The 16,327-nt window shown below is 45.9% G+C and overlaps 1 protein-coding gene across 1 annotated transcript; it reads right to left on the bottom strand.

Moving 5' to 3' along the window:
• Window positions 1-4,001: 4,001 nt before the first annotated feature.
• Rsad2 (radical S-adenosyl methionine domain containing 2) lies at window positions 4,002-16,327 on the bottom strand. The gene is made up of 6 exons (XM_076833109.2): window positions 15,982-16,327; window positions 14,222-14,383; window positions 10,546-10,775; window positions 8,389-8,538; window positions 6,064-6,096; window positions 4,002-4,456 (listed from the first exon to the last, which is right to left on the bottom strand). The coding sequence occupies exons 1-6, from the start codon at window positions 16,325-16,327 to the stop codon at window positions 4,292-4,294; spliced, it is 1,086 nt and encodes a 361-aa protein (XP_076689224.1). The 3' UTR covers window positions 4,002-4,291.

The following is a 16,327-nucleotide window of genomic DNA, read 5'->3' as shown; positions in this document are numbered from 1 at the left end:
ACCCAACCACCAGACTTCCTTGCACAAGGCCAATCCTCCTAACGGTTCCACCACCTCCCGCAGCACCCCTGGCTGGTTGCCAGTGGTTCAGCATGAAGACTTTGGGGACACTCAGAACTCAAACCATGAGTTTTACACACAGACACACATATAGAAAAGTGAATTTGCAGAACAAGGGTGCATCCGCACTCCAACAAATATGTAAACAACTCAGAAAACAAATCCACCCTCTGCTTTCTAAATAACTGTGCTTTTTAAAATCCACCTATTAGTGTGAATTGTTAAGAACGGACTGTTCTCATTAAAGTATACCATGCTAATTGCCTTTAGAACCTTTATAAGATATTATGTGGAAATAAAATGATTGCATACGAACTCAGTTCTGTTTAACGATATGCGTAACTAGAAGGAACTTGAGCTAAATTAGCAGCTACCACAGGGTGATGCAATTATAAGTGACTTCTATTTTCTTCATTTTGCTTTACACTGTTTTTCAAGCACTCCCCTAATGTGTAGATTTTAGAGTTATTAAAAAAAGGGTTAAGATCTTTCTGGTCTATGAAACTCATCTGAACGGCATCTGAGTCACACGCTGTACCTACGCCAAGCACTATGAGGGTTCCTGTGTCATTAATCATGACCTGATGGGAGACATATTCATGAGCACTTGACGTGGCACTGTGCCCTGAAATGTGGCTGTCAAGAGCCTCACCACCATGATGAAAGACACATATTTCCCCCAGAGTCTCCTTGCCTGTCCTTGAGACCCTGGATCTGACCTGGAACACTGGGGAGGGTTGGCAGGTGTTAAGGTGGGGACAGCAGAGGGCGGTGCTGCCCCTGAAGATGGGAGTGTTTATGACTGGAGTTCACATTCAGGGCTAGTTGGAGAATGGGGCAGGTCTCAGGAGGACCACATGCAAGTCGAGAGGGGCCAGGTGGACACTAGGGCCAATAGGCAGAGCCCCGGGCTGGAAGGAGGAGGCATAATCAACTCATGGGCTGGTGGTATAGAGGCAAGGCCAGCAGGATTTTTCAAAGGCGCCATGGTCTGAGTGGACAGCTAGAAGTCAGGGTGCTGGGGGCAAGCTCTGCATTGCCTCAGAATGCTGGTGATGCCAGGCACTGCCCCTCTGTGCTGGATCCGTCCCAAAGTTCAGGACTCTGCCTGGCTCCCTCTCCTCAGCCTGTTTCCCACCAGCTCTGAGACTTCTGAGTCTTCAGGGAGACGCTCACTGCCGCTTTGTGTGGACTGCTTACTGCAGAGGGGGGTCATGCTGTGGGGATGGCCCCGGCTTCTGAGTCGTGAATGGACACCTCGCATGTCTGATGAGCAAGTCCTGCAGGGACGATGCTGGGAGCAGGCCCCTGCCATCCTTCGGGGACCTGGTCTGGAGCAGCAGGGTTAGTTCACCCCAGCCCTCCGCCCCTGGGGTCTTACATTTGTGGTGAGGGCTGAGCCGCCCTGCCCCTGACCTCCTGGAGGAGTCCTTCATCATGAGATGATCAGGTGTCCAAGGCTGGGTCCCCAGGGGGTTGGCTTTGATTTTAGACTGGGAAGTGTATTTTCTCCCGTGGTTCATCTCCATCCAGTCTTCCTTTAGAGTGGGCTGTCTGAAGTGGACTTATTAATATTGATAATCTTGTTGATTAAATTTTAAAGCGCACTTGCCGTTAGCAATTGCAGTTTGTGAGAGCACGCACTTACTGTCAACACACAACAAAGAAAGACTTCATAACAGTCAGCGAGTGAGACAAAACTATTTTAATATATTGCTACATGTTACAAAACAGTCTCTGTCCAAACACAACTTACTTAATAGAATACTTTCAACAAGAGCATAACACACACAATACATTATTGCTTAAAGGGACCTTATTGCTACAGTGTTTGCTTATTTGGTTTTCTGTCTATGCAGCAATTGGACTCCAAAATCTGATAGACATAAAATAGGGCCCATTTTTCAGATAATTCAGTAAAACGAGCTCAATCACCTTCAACTTAGAGGAAAAACAAGGAAACTGTCCTATGATGTATCACCTAATAATAGAGATGTTAGTGCCAAGTGGACACTGAACTTAAGCAATAATTGAAAGCAACACAAAACATTTGTAGTTACACTTGAAGTAAGATATATAACTAAATTATGCTTTATTGTCTCAAGAAAAAGCAACATTTTCCACAAAACTAACACTCATATTTAAAACAGAAAAAAAATAAAGCAAAACACTATGTAAAACACTATGTGAGCTTAAATATTATTGCAGTGTTAAAAATTCCCATTTCTTCCTTTTAAGAAAAAGGGACATTTAAATATTTTAAACATCAATGCTTTACAAATCCTGACAGTAAATGAGAGGGTTAATAGCAGCTCAAACAGCTGGAAAATATACTTAAAATAGCTTATATCTTAAATGCACCTCTTGTTTTGCATCATATTTTCCTTAGAGGAAAGACAAGCAGTTTCCCTCAACTAGAAATAAATCTAATCCACTTCAGAAGATTTGGGCTTCAGTGAGACCTGCCTTAAGATCAGCTGGCTGAGCCCTGGCAGCACATCAGAGCATCTCAGGGCTTTCTCACACAGGGCCAAAGCACACTCATGCCAACGACAAATCCGTTTCATGTTCCAGCTGATTACATCATGGCAAAGGCTGCTTGGGTGCCATCAAGACCCCTGGGGAAAACGTTTCCTGATTCATTTTTTTCTCTTGAAAAAGGACAAAAAGTAGAAAATACAAACAACTTATCTAATTTTGGATGGGACACACATATTTCAGTTGAATTATATGACTTAAAAACTAAAATAGGAATATATTTTTTAAGAAAAAAAAATCACAAAACCAAACTTTTCAAAATCACCAAGCCCTGTAAAAGGTCCTGAGTTCCAGCCCCAGTGCTGCAAAAACAAAAACATACAATAAAAAAGGGAAAGACGTAAAACAAAAAAGAAATAAATTTACCAAGTCCTGAAAATTGATCATGAACAGGGAATTTCTATAAATTTCCTAATGAAATGAGACGCTAAAGTGCCCCCTAGTGAGGCCTTCTGGAATTGCAGTCTAATTAAATTGGTAAAAATTTTTTTTCTATGATTTTGCTTCCTTGAAACAATGATAGGAAATTATTCTATTCCAGGTAATGAGATACTATCTAAGTCACATGATGAAACCACATGATGTATTTATACAAGGAGAAAATGTTGATCAAGTGACATTATTTCCCCTGCTTCCCTCTTAGAGCTAGAAAAGAAAGGAACAGTTTTCTCTCCTACTGGTCTAGACTGTATCTTGATTCCACTGACTCAAAGTTAACGGAGAAATGCTATAAGGTGCTGTGGCTTCACTTGCATAAACTGCAGGTGCACTTGGCGGGTTTTTAATGGAATAGCCCACACTGTCAATTTTCAGAGCTTTGAAGACAAACATCTGATCAAATGAAAAGTCCCGTTTTCACTTGACACTCCCATGCCCTGAAAAGTAGGTGGTCACAGCAATGGAAGTACCACTTTTGTTCCGTATCAGGGAACGTGGAGTCTGCTGGTTGTGCCCAGGGTCTTTGAAGAAGAATTTGTGTAGCACAGACAGTACGGGCTCTAGAAGTCCCCATGCTCAAGAAGCAGGTGCTCCTTGGAGACAGATGAGTTTCCTTCATTGTTCTTTAAAATGTCTATGGACCATTTCTATAATTCTACATAAAATTTCCAAGATTTCAGTGATATAAAGACAGAAAATGAAGGAGCTTTACAATAAGCAGAAGTAACTGGAGGCAGTATTTGATAATATTTCTAAGGTGAAAAGTGACATTTCAATCAATGTTTAGCAGGAAATAACTGATGATCAAATAAAAGAAAGACAAAAACAAAAACAGAAACTAAACTGGAAAAAAATAGCTTTGAAATAAAAACACAGCAGTCACGGGAAATTTTGCTGAAAATACCAAACCCATTGGAATTATGGATTGCCCCCCCCCCCCCCCCCCCCCCCCCCCCCGCCGCCAGGTATCCTTGTAGCTTATTTCTCACAAAGGCATCTTTGAACTGGATTACTGTGCTCTTGTTCACAGGCGGCTTAGAACCAGTTAAATAACAATACAGCACTAAGCCAACTAACTGAAGTGTGGACTTTAGTTATGTTAGGCAGGTGATTTATATGTTCAGTGCCCACAGGCAATTCGACATGATGTGCAGGTTTCTGGCCATTGAGAAAGACCAGTGTGCAGGTCCTGCAGACCACCGCAGCCACACGTGGGGCTGGCCTCTGTGGATTGGCCCTTGCTCTGCTGACAGCTTCACCAGTCCAGTTTCAGATCAGCCTTGCTCCAGACATACTTTCCTCCTCGCTTCAGAAACATACATTCATCAAACCCACTGAATTTTATAGCTTCTTCCACTCCAACGTCCAGGATAGACATGGAAGGATCCTTCCGGCCACTTCTGCAGTTCAGAAAGCGCATCTAGGAAATTCAAGAAAGAAATCAGTCTATTTCTACAAAGTTTATGCTGTAAAACCCATTTTAAGGTATCAATGCAAAATATTTTCTTAATATTCCAATCATGTCAATAAATGATTACTGAGAACTGTGGCCAGAAACTGAGCTCCCTAAGCTTCACCCCCCCCCCACTCATGTAACTCAGGCACTGAGGAAGAGGTGAGGTCCGCTGACAGCCTCAGGCGCAGGATGAGGGCTCACTACCATGGCCCCCCGCAGAGGCGACATGCTGATCTGGAGAGACTTCTCCCCAGTGTCTGAATTTGTTTTGAAAGTTTAAATGGAAAGAAAGATCCCGTGAAGGCTTGGGGGCTTGGGGAGCACTGTTGTGGGAAACTGTAGGTGATGGCATTGCTAGTGAGACAAGCACACAGCCATGTCACTCTGTGTCCCAAAAGGATTCTTTCAAGAGTGGGAGAAAGAGTGGTAAGAAAGCAGACGCTGAGGCAGGCCAGCACCAGACCAGCAGAGCCACATGGGCTGGCCTCGTTCTTTGCTTTCATCCTGTCCGTCTTATTTTAATTACTTCAGCCTCTTTTCCCTACTTCTTCTGCAAGAATGAGGTCTTTAGGTTTCGCGTGACCTACACTGAGAATTTTGTAGAGGATCAAATCATATATGTTGAATCAGAAAGTTGTTAAATTGGCAAAAGCAAATTTTGGATCAAGTACGTTTGATCCAATTCTGTGGAGACCAGACAGGTTGTTGCAGAACATTGGTCAAAGCCCTGGGGCCCAACATGGCCACTTGCATTCCCCAAATAAATGGTTTCACTTTCCTCTTTACCTTGGACTTGTTAACTGAACATTTCCACTATTACTCTTTCCCTTATGTCCCACAAAAAAAGCTCATGTTGATAATAAATGAAATTGCTATAAAGCAACACAGATGAACTTGAAACTAATGAAATATAAAAGTTATCTTAGATATCCCTCAAAGAAAATCCAACTTAAATATTGAACCCATGGTTCTTGTTTGAGCTCATTTCTTCTGAAAAACATATCTTTGAATGGAATTATTTGTCTTTTGTTAGACATATTGACAAAAGTTATAAATTTGGACCAAAAAAATAAAAAAAGACAAAGGAAAAGAAAGTGGATTCTTTTCCACTTGTGAGAGGGTGGGTTTTCCCTTTCCTTAGGAAGATGATGAGGGAAGAGGATATGAGTGGTCCTTAGAAAGGAAAGGAAGGGCAAGGCCTCTCTGCCATTGCCAAGGTTAATCAGCCAGGGAGTGAGCTGCCTGTCAAAGGAGAATGCAGTCCATGGCCTTTTCACGTGCGGGGGGTCCTTGTGAGGTCCACGGACACCAGGCCAGGCAGGAGCCACACCATATGGCAGCTAGTGCCAATCCAGGGACCTGGGCCCAAGCCAGTGCCTGCAGAGGTGCTGGGCGCATATGGCAAAGGGACCCCCCAGCTGTATTATCTTAATGACCCTAACTGGCCAAAAACCCGTGACAGGCCATGAAGACGGACAAACGGTCCTATATGATGGCATTCAGCTCAGAGCTGGACTTGCTGCTTAACTAGCTTTTCAGTGATAATTTCATAACTCAAGAGAAATACTCACATATTCATCCAGGATAAGGTAGGAGTCTTTCATCTGCAAAGAAGGAATTGCATACAAATTTAGTCCTAAGCATATTTTTCAGTGTGTATTTTCAACTGTCTATAATAAAATGTGCATTTGGGCTTTGCAATTCTGGGTTCGATATTTCTTATCTCATTTGAGTGGCTTTTGGTGTGACCCTCATAAGGGGAGGGACTGTGTGTGTCCCTTCAGAGCCCCGCAGGTTCAGCAGGCCTGGATGATCTGCATCCAACGGAAAGGTCAAGAGAAGGAGCCACAGTGGCCCCCAGTGTTCCCTCGACTGTGGACCCTCTTTCTGATGTACCAAGCAGAGCACTCTTCAGTGCTAGCACGTGGGACTACAGGGTGGCTTCTCCCATTGATTCTGCCGCGCTAAGCTGACTGACAGTAGTGGTGCATGGTGTGTGTGGAGGGATTCCTGAGCTTCCAGCAGGTAGACAGACCTTCTGCCCCCACCAAGGGACACCTACGGCGAACGTCCCAGCCGATTCACGTGGGGGAAAGAAAACCTGGGTGGGAGCCTTTGGGGAGTTGAGATGCGCAGGTGGGTGAAGAGCTCTTCATACAAGGATGGAGACCGAGAACAGTGCCGGCTTTCACTGCTTTCCTTATTTTCTTCGCCCTCACACCATGTAATTAAGATGGAGGTGGGAAGATCCCGTAAAAGAGACCCTGCGAGAGGGTTGCCTCCACTTCCTCACTGCTCCCTGAAGCCTGCCCTGCTCTCTCTCTCCATTTGGGGATTTTCTCACTCATGCTTAGTTCAATGTCACCTTTAAACTCCAGCCATCCATCAAGACCTCCAGAAGCCAAAGCATAAGGAATACATTTCTGTCCGTGGAATTCCTAACGTTATGCGAGCATCCGGGGGAGAGATTTTCTGTGTGTGTATTTTGGGGTGGCAGATGGGAGAACCTGTTTTAAAAATACTTCTTATCTTTTACAAATTGGAAGATCCAAAAAGTTATAAAATCAACCAAATTATTGGAATTTGCACTACTTCGGGGGATATGTATGGAAATGTTTTTTTTTTTTTTGCATATCAGCATTGAGTTTCAAATTGATTTTGCATGTTGGTTTTCAACTTTACTAATATCATGTGATGAGATCTTATCCTGGTAACATAACACTCTTAAATATGCTTTATTCAGTAGACATTTCACAATGCTAACGTACTAATGCACCTGTTCCTGCCCTACCTTCAGATTATTTCTATTGTTCTTAATGCTGCAGCAACAAACTTTTATATAAATATTTCTTTGCATCTTTATATAAAGATTTCTTGTGTTTTGAAGTAGAATTTAAGAATCAATATATAAGAACACTTCAAAGATTATCATAATAAATTATCAGTTCATTGTCTAGGAAATCCATGGGCATTGTCCTTCTACTAACCACATGAATCACCTCTTACTGCATCTTCGCATTTTATATTTAAATTTCCATTTTTTGAATACTGATAATATCAGAGACTGTTAAAATGTTTATTCACTCTTTGATTTTCCTTTGTAAATCATCTGTTTGTGCCCATTACCTGATTAACTTTCTCTGTTAGCAGGTTCTTTTTATATAATACTTTATTTTATATAATTTGGTGTAATTACAAAAAAAATGATGGTAGCATATTTTACTTTTAATTTTTATGATGTATGGAGCTTATAATTTTAACTTTAATGTCTCAAATTTGGCGTTCATAATTGTTTTAAAATGTTCATAACTTGCATTAATAAGGCATTTCCTCCAGAGTGCATTCCTCAGTGACTGCCTCTGGTAATTCTGAAGTCCCAGCAGAGACATGCTTTGACCAACCCTGCTTAGCCTAAGAGTGGAATTTGTCCTTTTAGGATGCATTCAATTGTGCTTACACTAGACAACTAAAGAAGTGGCAAACCATTTCTTCTACATTCTACCCAACTTCTAAAGTTTTTCCTAGAAACAGTTCAAGTGAATCATGTGATGATGTTGATAGCAAGAGAATGGCATTCAAGAGCTCCCTCCTTCTTTCACAGAAGTAGAAATGTTAAGCATATAGCAGCATGGGTTGAGATTGTACAGTGGTGATACGTGAAGTCACATCACCTCTGGGTGGCACTCTGCCTTCCCAGAGGAAGAGACTGAAGCTCACTGAAAGCCCACAGTCAGCAGGTAGCCAGGGTGGACCTGTGCTTTTCTCTCACTCCTCCCTCTCTCTGTGCTGAATCCTCTGAAACCACAATTTGTCTATATGTAAGTCCTTGGGCCAGGATTCCCTACTCTGGAATCAATCTGAAGGCAAGCAGGAAAGCCCACTGGGCTGTATACAACCTTCTGGTTGGACTCGGGCACCAAGCAGGACACTCCTTTGTGACGCTCTAAGAATTCTTCAAACTCTTCGTCGCTAATGACGAATCTTTGTGCTTCTCTCAGGGCATCTTCTCCACAGTTCTCGCCCTCAATCAGGAGGCACTGGAACACCTGAAAGGAGGAGAGCCTATGGGGCAAGGGCCGTCATCCTGCTGGCCCCAGCCCCACCCCTGTCCAAACTCCAGCTCCGAGGCCCCTGGAGCTCAGCAGTCCTGGGGAGACCTCACCCCGGGAAAGGAGAGCGGCCCTGGAATTCAGGAATATGATGTCAGAAGCACAAACATTCTTAAATTAGAAATTCCTCAAACTGCCTAGAGTATGTTTGATCTAAGTTTATGATCCAATATTTTTAGGCTAGAAAATCATTAATGTTTTTTGAAGAAAACAGGGACTATTAAAAAGCATAAAAAAATAACAACTGTCATCTTCAAACCAAGAGAAAGCTATTTTATAAATATTGTTGTTTTTGCTGATTTTTAATATATCCTAAGTACTTTTAAACCAGGTTTGCTTTTCACTTAATACATAAGGACAAATTTTTGAAGTCATTAATACAGTTTTTCATTCTTCTTTTAAGTAAATAAGTGTGTACATGACTGTGTGTGCATAGGTGTTTTTGTGAGTTTGTGTATGTGACCGTGTGTCCAAGTGTGTGTGTTAGTGTGTGTGCAGACTATGTGAGTTGAGTGTGCACACTGCATTACCCCACCCTGAGCAGTACTGTCATTTGAGCAGGGAGTCCCCAGGGAAGGCAAGCAACCTGGCAAGGTGTCCCAGGTGGCACAGGGTGACAGAGCTGAAGCAGAACCCGGGGCTAACAGGCTTTTGTGGAACAGGTTTCTCTACGGGAATTAATCAACTAATTCGAGGCTGTTTTAGTCAGTTAGGGCTAATGTCATAAAGCTCTAAAGACGGCCTCTTGGGCTGGGGACATGGCTCAGTCGGTCGCGTGCTTGCCTAGCATGCGCAAGGCCCTGGGTTCAACCCCCAGAAGAAGGTGGCCTCTGGCTCTGGGTCCTCCCTCTGGCACATGGTTGCTGAGGGCACCCCAGGAAACCAGGGAGCAAAGGGACCAAGCAGGGGCGTCAGCTTCCATCTGACAACAGCCTTTGAAGATCAGCCTCTCAGTGAGCACAGTTTTCCAGGGGGGAAAGCTCCGCCCTCTGGGAGTCAGGTCTTCAAGGGCAAAAAGGGAGGAAATTGGGCAAACGGAAGCCCAAGTAGTGGTCAAAAGAGTGGAGTAAAAGTCTGGGAGATACGAGGAGAGCCAAGCAGTGGGGGAAGTCATACACGTAGGAGAACAATGAGATGGCAGGGGAAGAGAGGAGGGACAGAGGGACAGGACAGCTGGCTCCAGAGGAGCTCTCAGCCTCAGAGGGCAGCCCCCCTTCTGCTGCCTCGGCCTCCCTCCTCCTCACAGTCCCCACTTGTCCTACCCACTGTCTTCCTTTAGCTCTCTCTCAGCTCCTTCTAGACTGGGGTGCATCAGCCTACTTACGTACTTCACCAAGAGTTCAAGTTCAATGTTGCTATTCACAATTTCTTAAATAGATTTTTTTAAACAGTATACTTACTTAAAAAAAAAAAAAAGCTTATACTTGCTTTGTTTGCATGTGGAAATGGATCAGGGGAAGAATCTTTAGATTAAAACTTGAATTTTTAAGTTTAAGTTTTTAAGTAGTCGATTGCCAGTGTCTGCATGTTGCCAGGGCTCTCTGTGCTAAGTGAGCCTCAGACTCCGAGGTGGGGCCAGTCCCAAAGCACAAGTCTTGGGATAAAGGCCTGGTGTTGCTCCCGGTGGGGAAGCCTTGACTTCTAATGCCTTCCAATAAACTCAGTGAACACTCAGTGGCATCCGGCTCTGCAGAGAGCATTGCTCCCTGTCAGTCAACTCTGGGTTTTCCAGAGACACACCCCAGCACTGACATGACCTTCATCCTCACTGCATCTCAGGAGAACATCACTCCTGGGTTCAGAGGGAGCGTGAAGTACAGCAAGCCTTGGCTGGGAGTCTAGGGAGCCGGACGAGACCGAAGACCGAGCTGGATGGCCTGGAGCTCTCCAGTGAGGCTCTTTCCAGCTTCACCGAGCTCAGCCAGGAACAGCAGCAGCACTTACCTTCCAGCGAACAGGGTTCAGGGCTTTAATCTGCTCGTTCATGTCCTCGTCCACGTTGAACCGGTTGATGACAGAGTTGATCTTGAAAGCAACTCTGTAATCGGTGCACCACTTCCTCAGCTTTTGAAGATTTTCCACGTGGTTCTTCTTTCCTTGGCCACGGCCAATAAGGACGTTGACTTCCTCATCAAAGCTGTCACAGGAAATGGCGAGAATGTCCAAGTAGTCACCTGTGGTAAAATGGTCAGCTCAATTTTTCTGTCCAAGGAACAAGCGCTACAGGTCACATCAATCTCTTCATGATACAACATATTTTGTTTACATCTGGGTTCTAACTTTTTATGTGATACTCTCCTCATAAAATTCGCTGAGATGTGAACTATACTGGTACTTGTATAGAGTATTCATTAAAAAACCACACATGGGCCTGGGTGCAGTGATGTACACCTATAATCCAAGCAACTTGGGGGGCCAAGGCAGGAGGATTACAAGCGTCAGGCCAGCCTCAGTAGCTTAGCAGGACACTTTTGCAAAATTGAAACAAGAAAGACTAGGGATATCGTGTTCCAGGTTCAACCCCCGGTACCTCCCTACCCACAAAGACTATACACATAATTAATGATGGATATACATATTTGATCATTCTAAAACCCTACTCCCCTACTTGCATGAGCTCCAATTAATATGCTTAAGATTTTTCATTTATTTCTTTATAGAAATCATATAATTTATGAAGCAAGCCGATAGATATTTTGGATGCTTCCACACTTAGCTATGAGAATTATAGATTTGCTTTTCTTTTTCTACCACACAAATACAATTGCTTTGTATAAGAGGGAGCATGAAGCACAGCAATTTTTTGGCCAAGTTCACCAGCTTCTTCCTGACATATTTTGTACATTTGATTCACCATCTAAATATCCACAGAGACTCCATGTGGTGTCAGGTACAACCATATTAGATGCTGAGCAAACCCAGATAAAGGGAGGCCGAAGCGAGGGTGTCAGGGCCCCTCCCCGTAGAGCAGCATATTGAGAGCTCAGATAGTGGGTCGTTCGGAACCCAGAACACGCTGAGTGTGATTCTGGCATTGAGCTCTCCTCCACTGGGTTCCATGACAGCCTTTTCTACCCTCTCACTCTTCTGCCCCTGCCTCTGCCTGGGCTGCTCCTGCTCTTCTGGCCTGTGGAGGGCAGGCCTTCTCTGGGCCTGGGCTTCCTCACAGGGGGTTAGACCTGCACTTCCAAGTTACTTCCCAAAGATGGCACCTTTTTCTTAAATTTGCCTTTGCTTTATGGAAACCAAATGTTCCATTGCTCCTTCAACAGCAATTCTCTATATTACACACAAAAAGAGTCATTTTAGCTCCTATTTTAAGGCTCATTTTGTGTTACCCAGATGTAACAAGCAATTAGCACACGTACGAGCCAGAAACACTCTTTAACGCAACTCTAAATGTCCTACAATTTGATATTGAGTAAATTTGTAATGGGATATCATACTGGAACAAGGCAACTTACTGAGCATGTGGTCTCTAACCATCCAAAAAAAAAATTGAAAACTAAACACACAAAGCCCTGTCGGTTCTATGCAGGCAGCCTCTTCTGGTTGGCTCCCAAATGGGCTTCAGCTGTGCTCTGCCACCCTTCCAACTTCTGCTGATTGCTGTGATATCCCTCCCTCTAGTTCTCAGCTTCTCTGGTCATGTCTCTTGGGAAGAGGGATTTATTAGAGTGGATCTCTGCTCAGTCCTTGCATTTTTCTAAGAGAGTCAGAAGCTGTGATGGGGTCTTTCCTATGCCTGCGTGTGTGACTGCCACAACATTCACATGTCACCAGTGGATGGTGCAAGAGCCGGAGGCCCGCAGCCTGCTGCAGCCATCTGTCAAGACTCCTCAGGACTGTTGAGCAAGATCCAGGGTCTATCTGAGTGCAGGGTTAGGCGGTCTCATAGCAGTATGTTCCCAAGTGACCTGCCCTGTGTGAAAGTCTTGGATCCTAAAGTTCCAATGAGATTTTCTGCATAGAGAATGTCCAAACAAGTCTCTGCACTTCACTGATGGACAGAAAGGACAGCCTCTGTGAGGTCAGATGGGGGTGGACTCAGAACAGTATGTTGGGTGTCTCTGGACTCAACAACACACATTTTTACACTACCCTTTGACTCTATACCTTTGCTCTCATAAGCCCTGGCTTATGAGTCCTTCCAGAAGACGGACAGACTTGGAGAGGTGGGGACCTGCGGCATAGCCCCTTCATCCACTCAGCACACAGGCCCATCCCTGGACCTCTAGATCAGAGGTGGACAATTGGAGGGGCCTGAGAGGGATACAGATACATTTTGTTGGTTCCTTGAGCATCTAAAAATATTTCAAATTATTAACTGGCAGATGGAACACAGAATGCAGATTTTTATTTATGTTTGATAATATGAGCATCTGGCAAGATTTTATATGGTGCAAAAAAAATCTATTAAAGCTTATAATTGGAGGTCCTTGGCCTCTAAGAAGAGAGCCAGTGCTGCCCAGTCCCCAGTCCTCACCCCTTCCTACTGCGACCTTGCCGGAGATGCTGGGTTCTCCGGTAAACTTCCAAGTGCCCGAGTTTCCATCCCCTTTCCCAGACACACACCCCAGGATTTGTCACTGGATACAGGAGTCCTTCTGCCCCTGCAACACTCTCCACAAGGATGGGCAGGTCCAGCCATCCTGGAGGGACAGGGCTGCCCAGGCACACACCAAGAGAAACCCTGTCAACTGGTCTCCAGTCACTGCCTCCTGGACGCCTTCCCTGTCTCTTGGGTCTGTCTGGCTCCCACAGCGCCCTTGCCTTTGTTCCTCCAAACCCAGTTCCCCCTGGTGTCACTGCTTTCAGACATTGCCTCAACTCCTCCTTGACTTCCCTCCCCTGAAACTCTGAATCCTCTCAGATGGACGCACCCGCCCTCACAGCCTTCTCCCCGCATCTTGGGATGGAAATTCAACTGGAGATTTCTGGCCAACACCCCAATAGATGGGCAATGCCAGTTTCCTTTGAATGATTTTAAAGCTCAAATGGCTCAGGAGAGAGAGAGAGAGAGAGAGAGAGAGAGAGAGAGAGAGAGACACTATAAGAATAGGTTACAATTTTCTCCCCAAATCCCAGTGCTGCCTCAGTGCCAGGCAGTGTTCCATGGACATTATCCACGGGCAAGACTTAATGATAAGCCTTCTCTGCCATGTTAGGACCTGGTGGCTCTTAATCCTGGCTGTGCAGAGGAAGTTCTTACAGCACCAGAAATCAGCCAGTCCACACACGGTGTCTGATGTCATTAGTTCTGGGTGCGATCCAGTTCCAGCAGAGACAGTTTACTGCACAGCTGTAAAGTGTGCTAATTTTCCTCAGTGAGTGGCTAAGTGTGGGTCATAAGTCTCGATACTTGCTAAGTTTGGAAGGTACAGAAGAGTCAGGCTTTCTAACACGCTCAGTTCTCTGACTGGCCACCCTTGTTTACTGAGAGCCCTGCAGAACCAAGACGCCCATCGCACCCAGCTGGAAGGGAGATTAGAATAAGCAAGATTTGTTTTTCTTTCCTTCCACTTCCCCAGAAGGCCTGGCCTGAGGCCCAGGATGGGAGGAAACACAGGAACCAACCATATCAGCAGAGACGCCTGAAGTGGCCTCCAGGAGCGCTTACCGTAGTCCCTGAACCACTTCTCCCGGATCAGGCTGCCGTTGCTCACGATGCTCACGCTGGGCAGGAGGAGCTCTTGCTTGCAGAATTTCACCAGCTGGCCCAGGTACTCGCCCCGGTCCTGAAGAAAGGGCTCTCCGCCAGAGAAGTTTATCTTCTCCATCCCTGCCAAAGGCAGAGCGTGAGGGGGCCCCTTCACCAAATCCCACTTTGATTTTTGTTTTAATTTGTGTCTTGTGCTGCTGAGCATCTAACCCAGGGCCTCATGCAGTGTGGGGAGCACCTGAATACTGAGCTACACCCCCAACCCCATCCACTTTTGTTTTAGTGCAAAGGTAATATTTTCTCCATGTTAAAAAAAATGAAATGAAAATTTCTCATTATCCTCTCCTTTCTTAATTTGTGTTCCTAACACCAACCCCACCTCATCAGAATAACCATGCATTTAATTCAGGGTATAAACAGGGGGAAGAAAATCACTTGAAGATTTTGTTTTTGCTTTGTTTTCCCCTCCTTTAAGCAGATGCCCTTGGATGTTGGGAGTTCTTTACATAGAGGAGCTGACTTGGTTAGAAGCCAATGGGTGCAATGGCGCAACCTGGAGTCTGCAAAGCAGAAACCACCTCCTGAGACATGGGTAGAGCAGGCTGGGAAACAGCTCAACATGCCCCTGACACCCAGGCTCAGAAACTGGTTGTAGTTAGACCTGTGAGAGGGCTAGCTGAGGAGGGAAGGTAAAATATTATATTTTAGTAAGATGTCTACTTCCAGGGAGAGCAGAGTCAATGAGATGAATGACAAGAATCCTGATGAGGAATGGCAAGAACTTGAGCTAGGTCACTCTGAGAAGGACAAGGTGATGGGTCTTTACTTGCAAGATCAGCTGCAGATAACCAGCCGACAAGGTGGAGCATAGCAGGTCAGGGCCTGTCAAGTGCCGGTCATATGATCTCGTCCCCATAAAGCACAGAATCAGCAGCACCAACCAGGGACACCCCCTGTGGGGAGCGTGCTGGCTGCGGTCATTCTGCACCTAGGATTCTGCTTTGCGAATCCACCTGCTGTGCACTTAGGCTGTGTGTGACTTGGGGCTTGTCTGCAAACATTCCATTAGAATGTTCAGAAGAAGACTTAGCAAAGTAGCCAGCGCAGGGGGTGTTCTAGGAAGGACAGGAGGGAGAAGAGCAGGCTTGGAGTGGGAGACGTGGCGCTCGGACTGCACTGCTGAGGCTGCTCTGAGGTGCTGGAACCTTATAAAGGTGTGGATATCCAGTAAGCGCGCTCAAGATAAGGCTTCCCACATGTGCTAGAAGTAATTGTTATACGTTTCCTATTAAGAGCACATACACAATCCCAGATAGAAGGCTCAGATGTTGCTGTTCTACCATCCCCTATTTCGTGTTTGTTTTCAACTTTCCTCATTAAATGTTTCTGGAGAAAAACGAATTCCTTAGTGCCTTGGACAAACTCTGAAAGTAGCATCACCCTCCCGACCTCCATCTAAATGCTGGGGGGAAATGGGCCTGCCGATGGCGCATGGCACAGACCTCGGCTGACGGGAGGGTGGGTGTGCCCACCAACCACCTGGCCAGGGCACCTCGGGGCGCAGGAAGACCAGGCATCTGCCCGCAGTCCGGCCCTTGCACCTGGGATGGTGTGTCTGTGGTGGCTGGGAGCCCTCTCGCCAGGGTGGCTGCCCCCGGCCGGATTGGCCCCCTGGGGTGGATGGAGCATCTTGACTTCTTTCTGGGCCTGGGACTCACCGGCTTCCTTGAGCAGGAGCAGCCCCCTCTTGGCCTCCTCCAGGGGCAGCACGAAGGACGTCTTGGCCGTGTGGAAGCAGAAGCCACACCTGTAGTTGCACTGGCGCGTGAAGTGGTAGTTGACGCTCGTGGGGGTGATGGGCAGGTCGCCGTCTACCCCTTCCTCCTGGCTCCCCTCAGCTCTCTCTCCGACCTGCTGCTGTCCCTTCCCTGTACCTGGCCACCAGAAGGCTGCCCTCAGCCAGTACAGCAGTGGGGCCAGGCCCCTCCAGAGCGAGTGGAGCAGGGGCTGCCTGAAGGCGCCCAGCAGGCGCGCAGCCAGAGCGGAGGGCAGCAGCATCCTCAT

The sequence above is a fragment of the Callospermophilus lateralis genome, chromosome 14 (genome assembly GCF_048772815.1).
Source record: "Callospermophilus lateralis isolate mCalLat2 chromosome 14, mCalLat2.hap1, whole genome shotgun sequence".
Classification (NCBI taxonomy): Eukaryota; Metazoa; Chordata; class Mammalia; order Rodentia; family Sciuridae; genus Callospermophilus; species Callospermophilus lateralis.
Note: the sequence above shows the minus strand (reverse complement) of the source record. Positions and strands in the feature narration are given on the sequence as shown.

Bases quoted from the DNA above. Each gene is read 5' to 3' on its own strand.
- Rsad2 (XM_076833109.2), bottom strand. From the start codon at position 16,327: ATGAGGATGCTGCTGCCCTCCGCTCTGGCTGCGCGCCTGCTGGGCGCC. The intron at 14,384-15,981 runs GTGAGTCCCAGG...TGCCTTTGGCAG, and splicing joins GCTCCTGCTCAAGGAAGCCG to GGATGGAGAAGATAAACTTC. The intron at 10,776-14,221 runs GTAAGCGCTCCT...ATTTTACCACAG, and splicing joins GAAGTGGTTCAGGGACTACG to GTGACTACTTGGACATTCTC.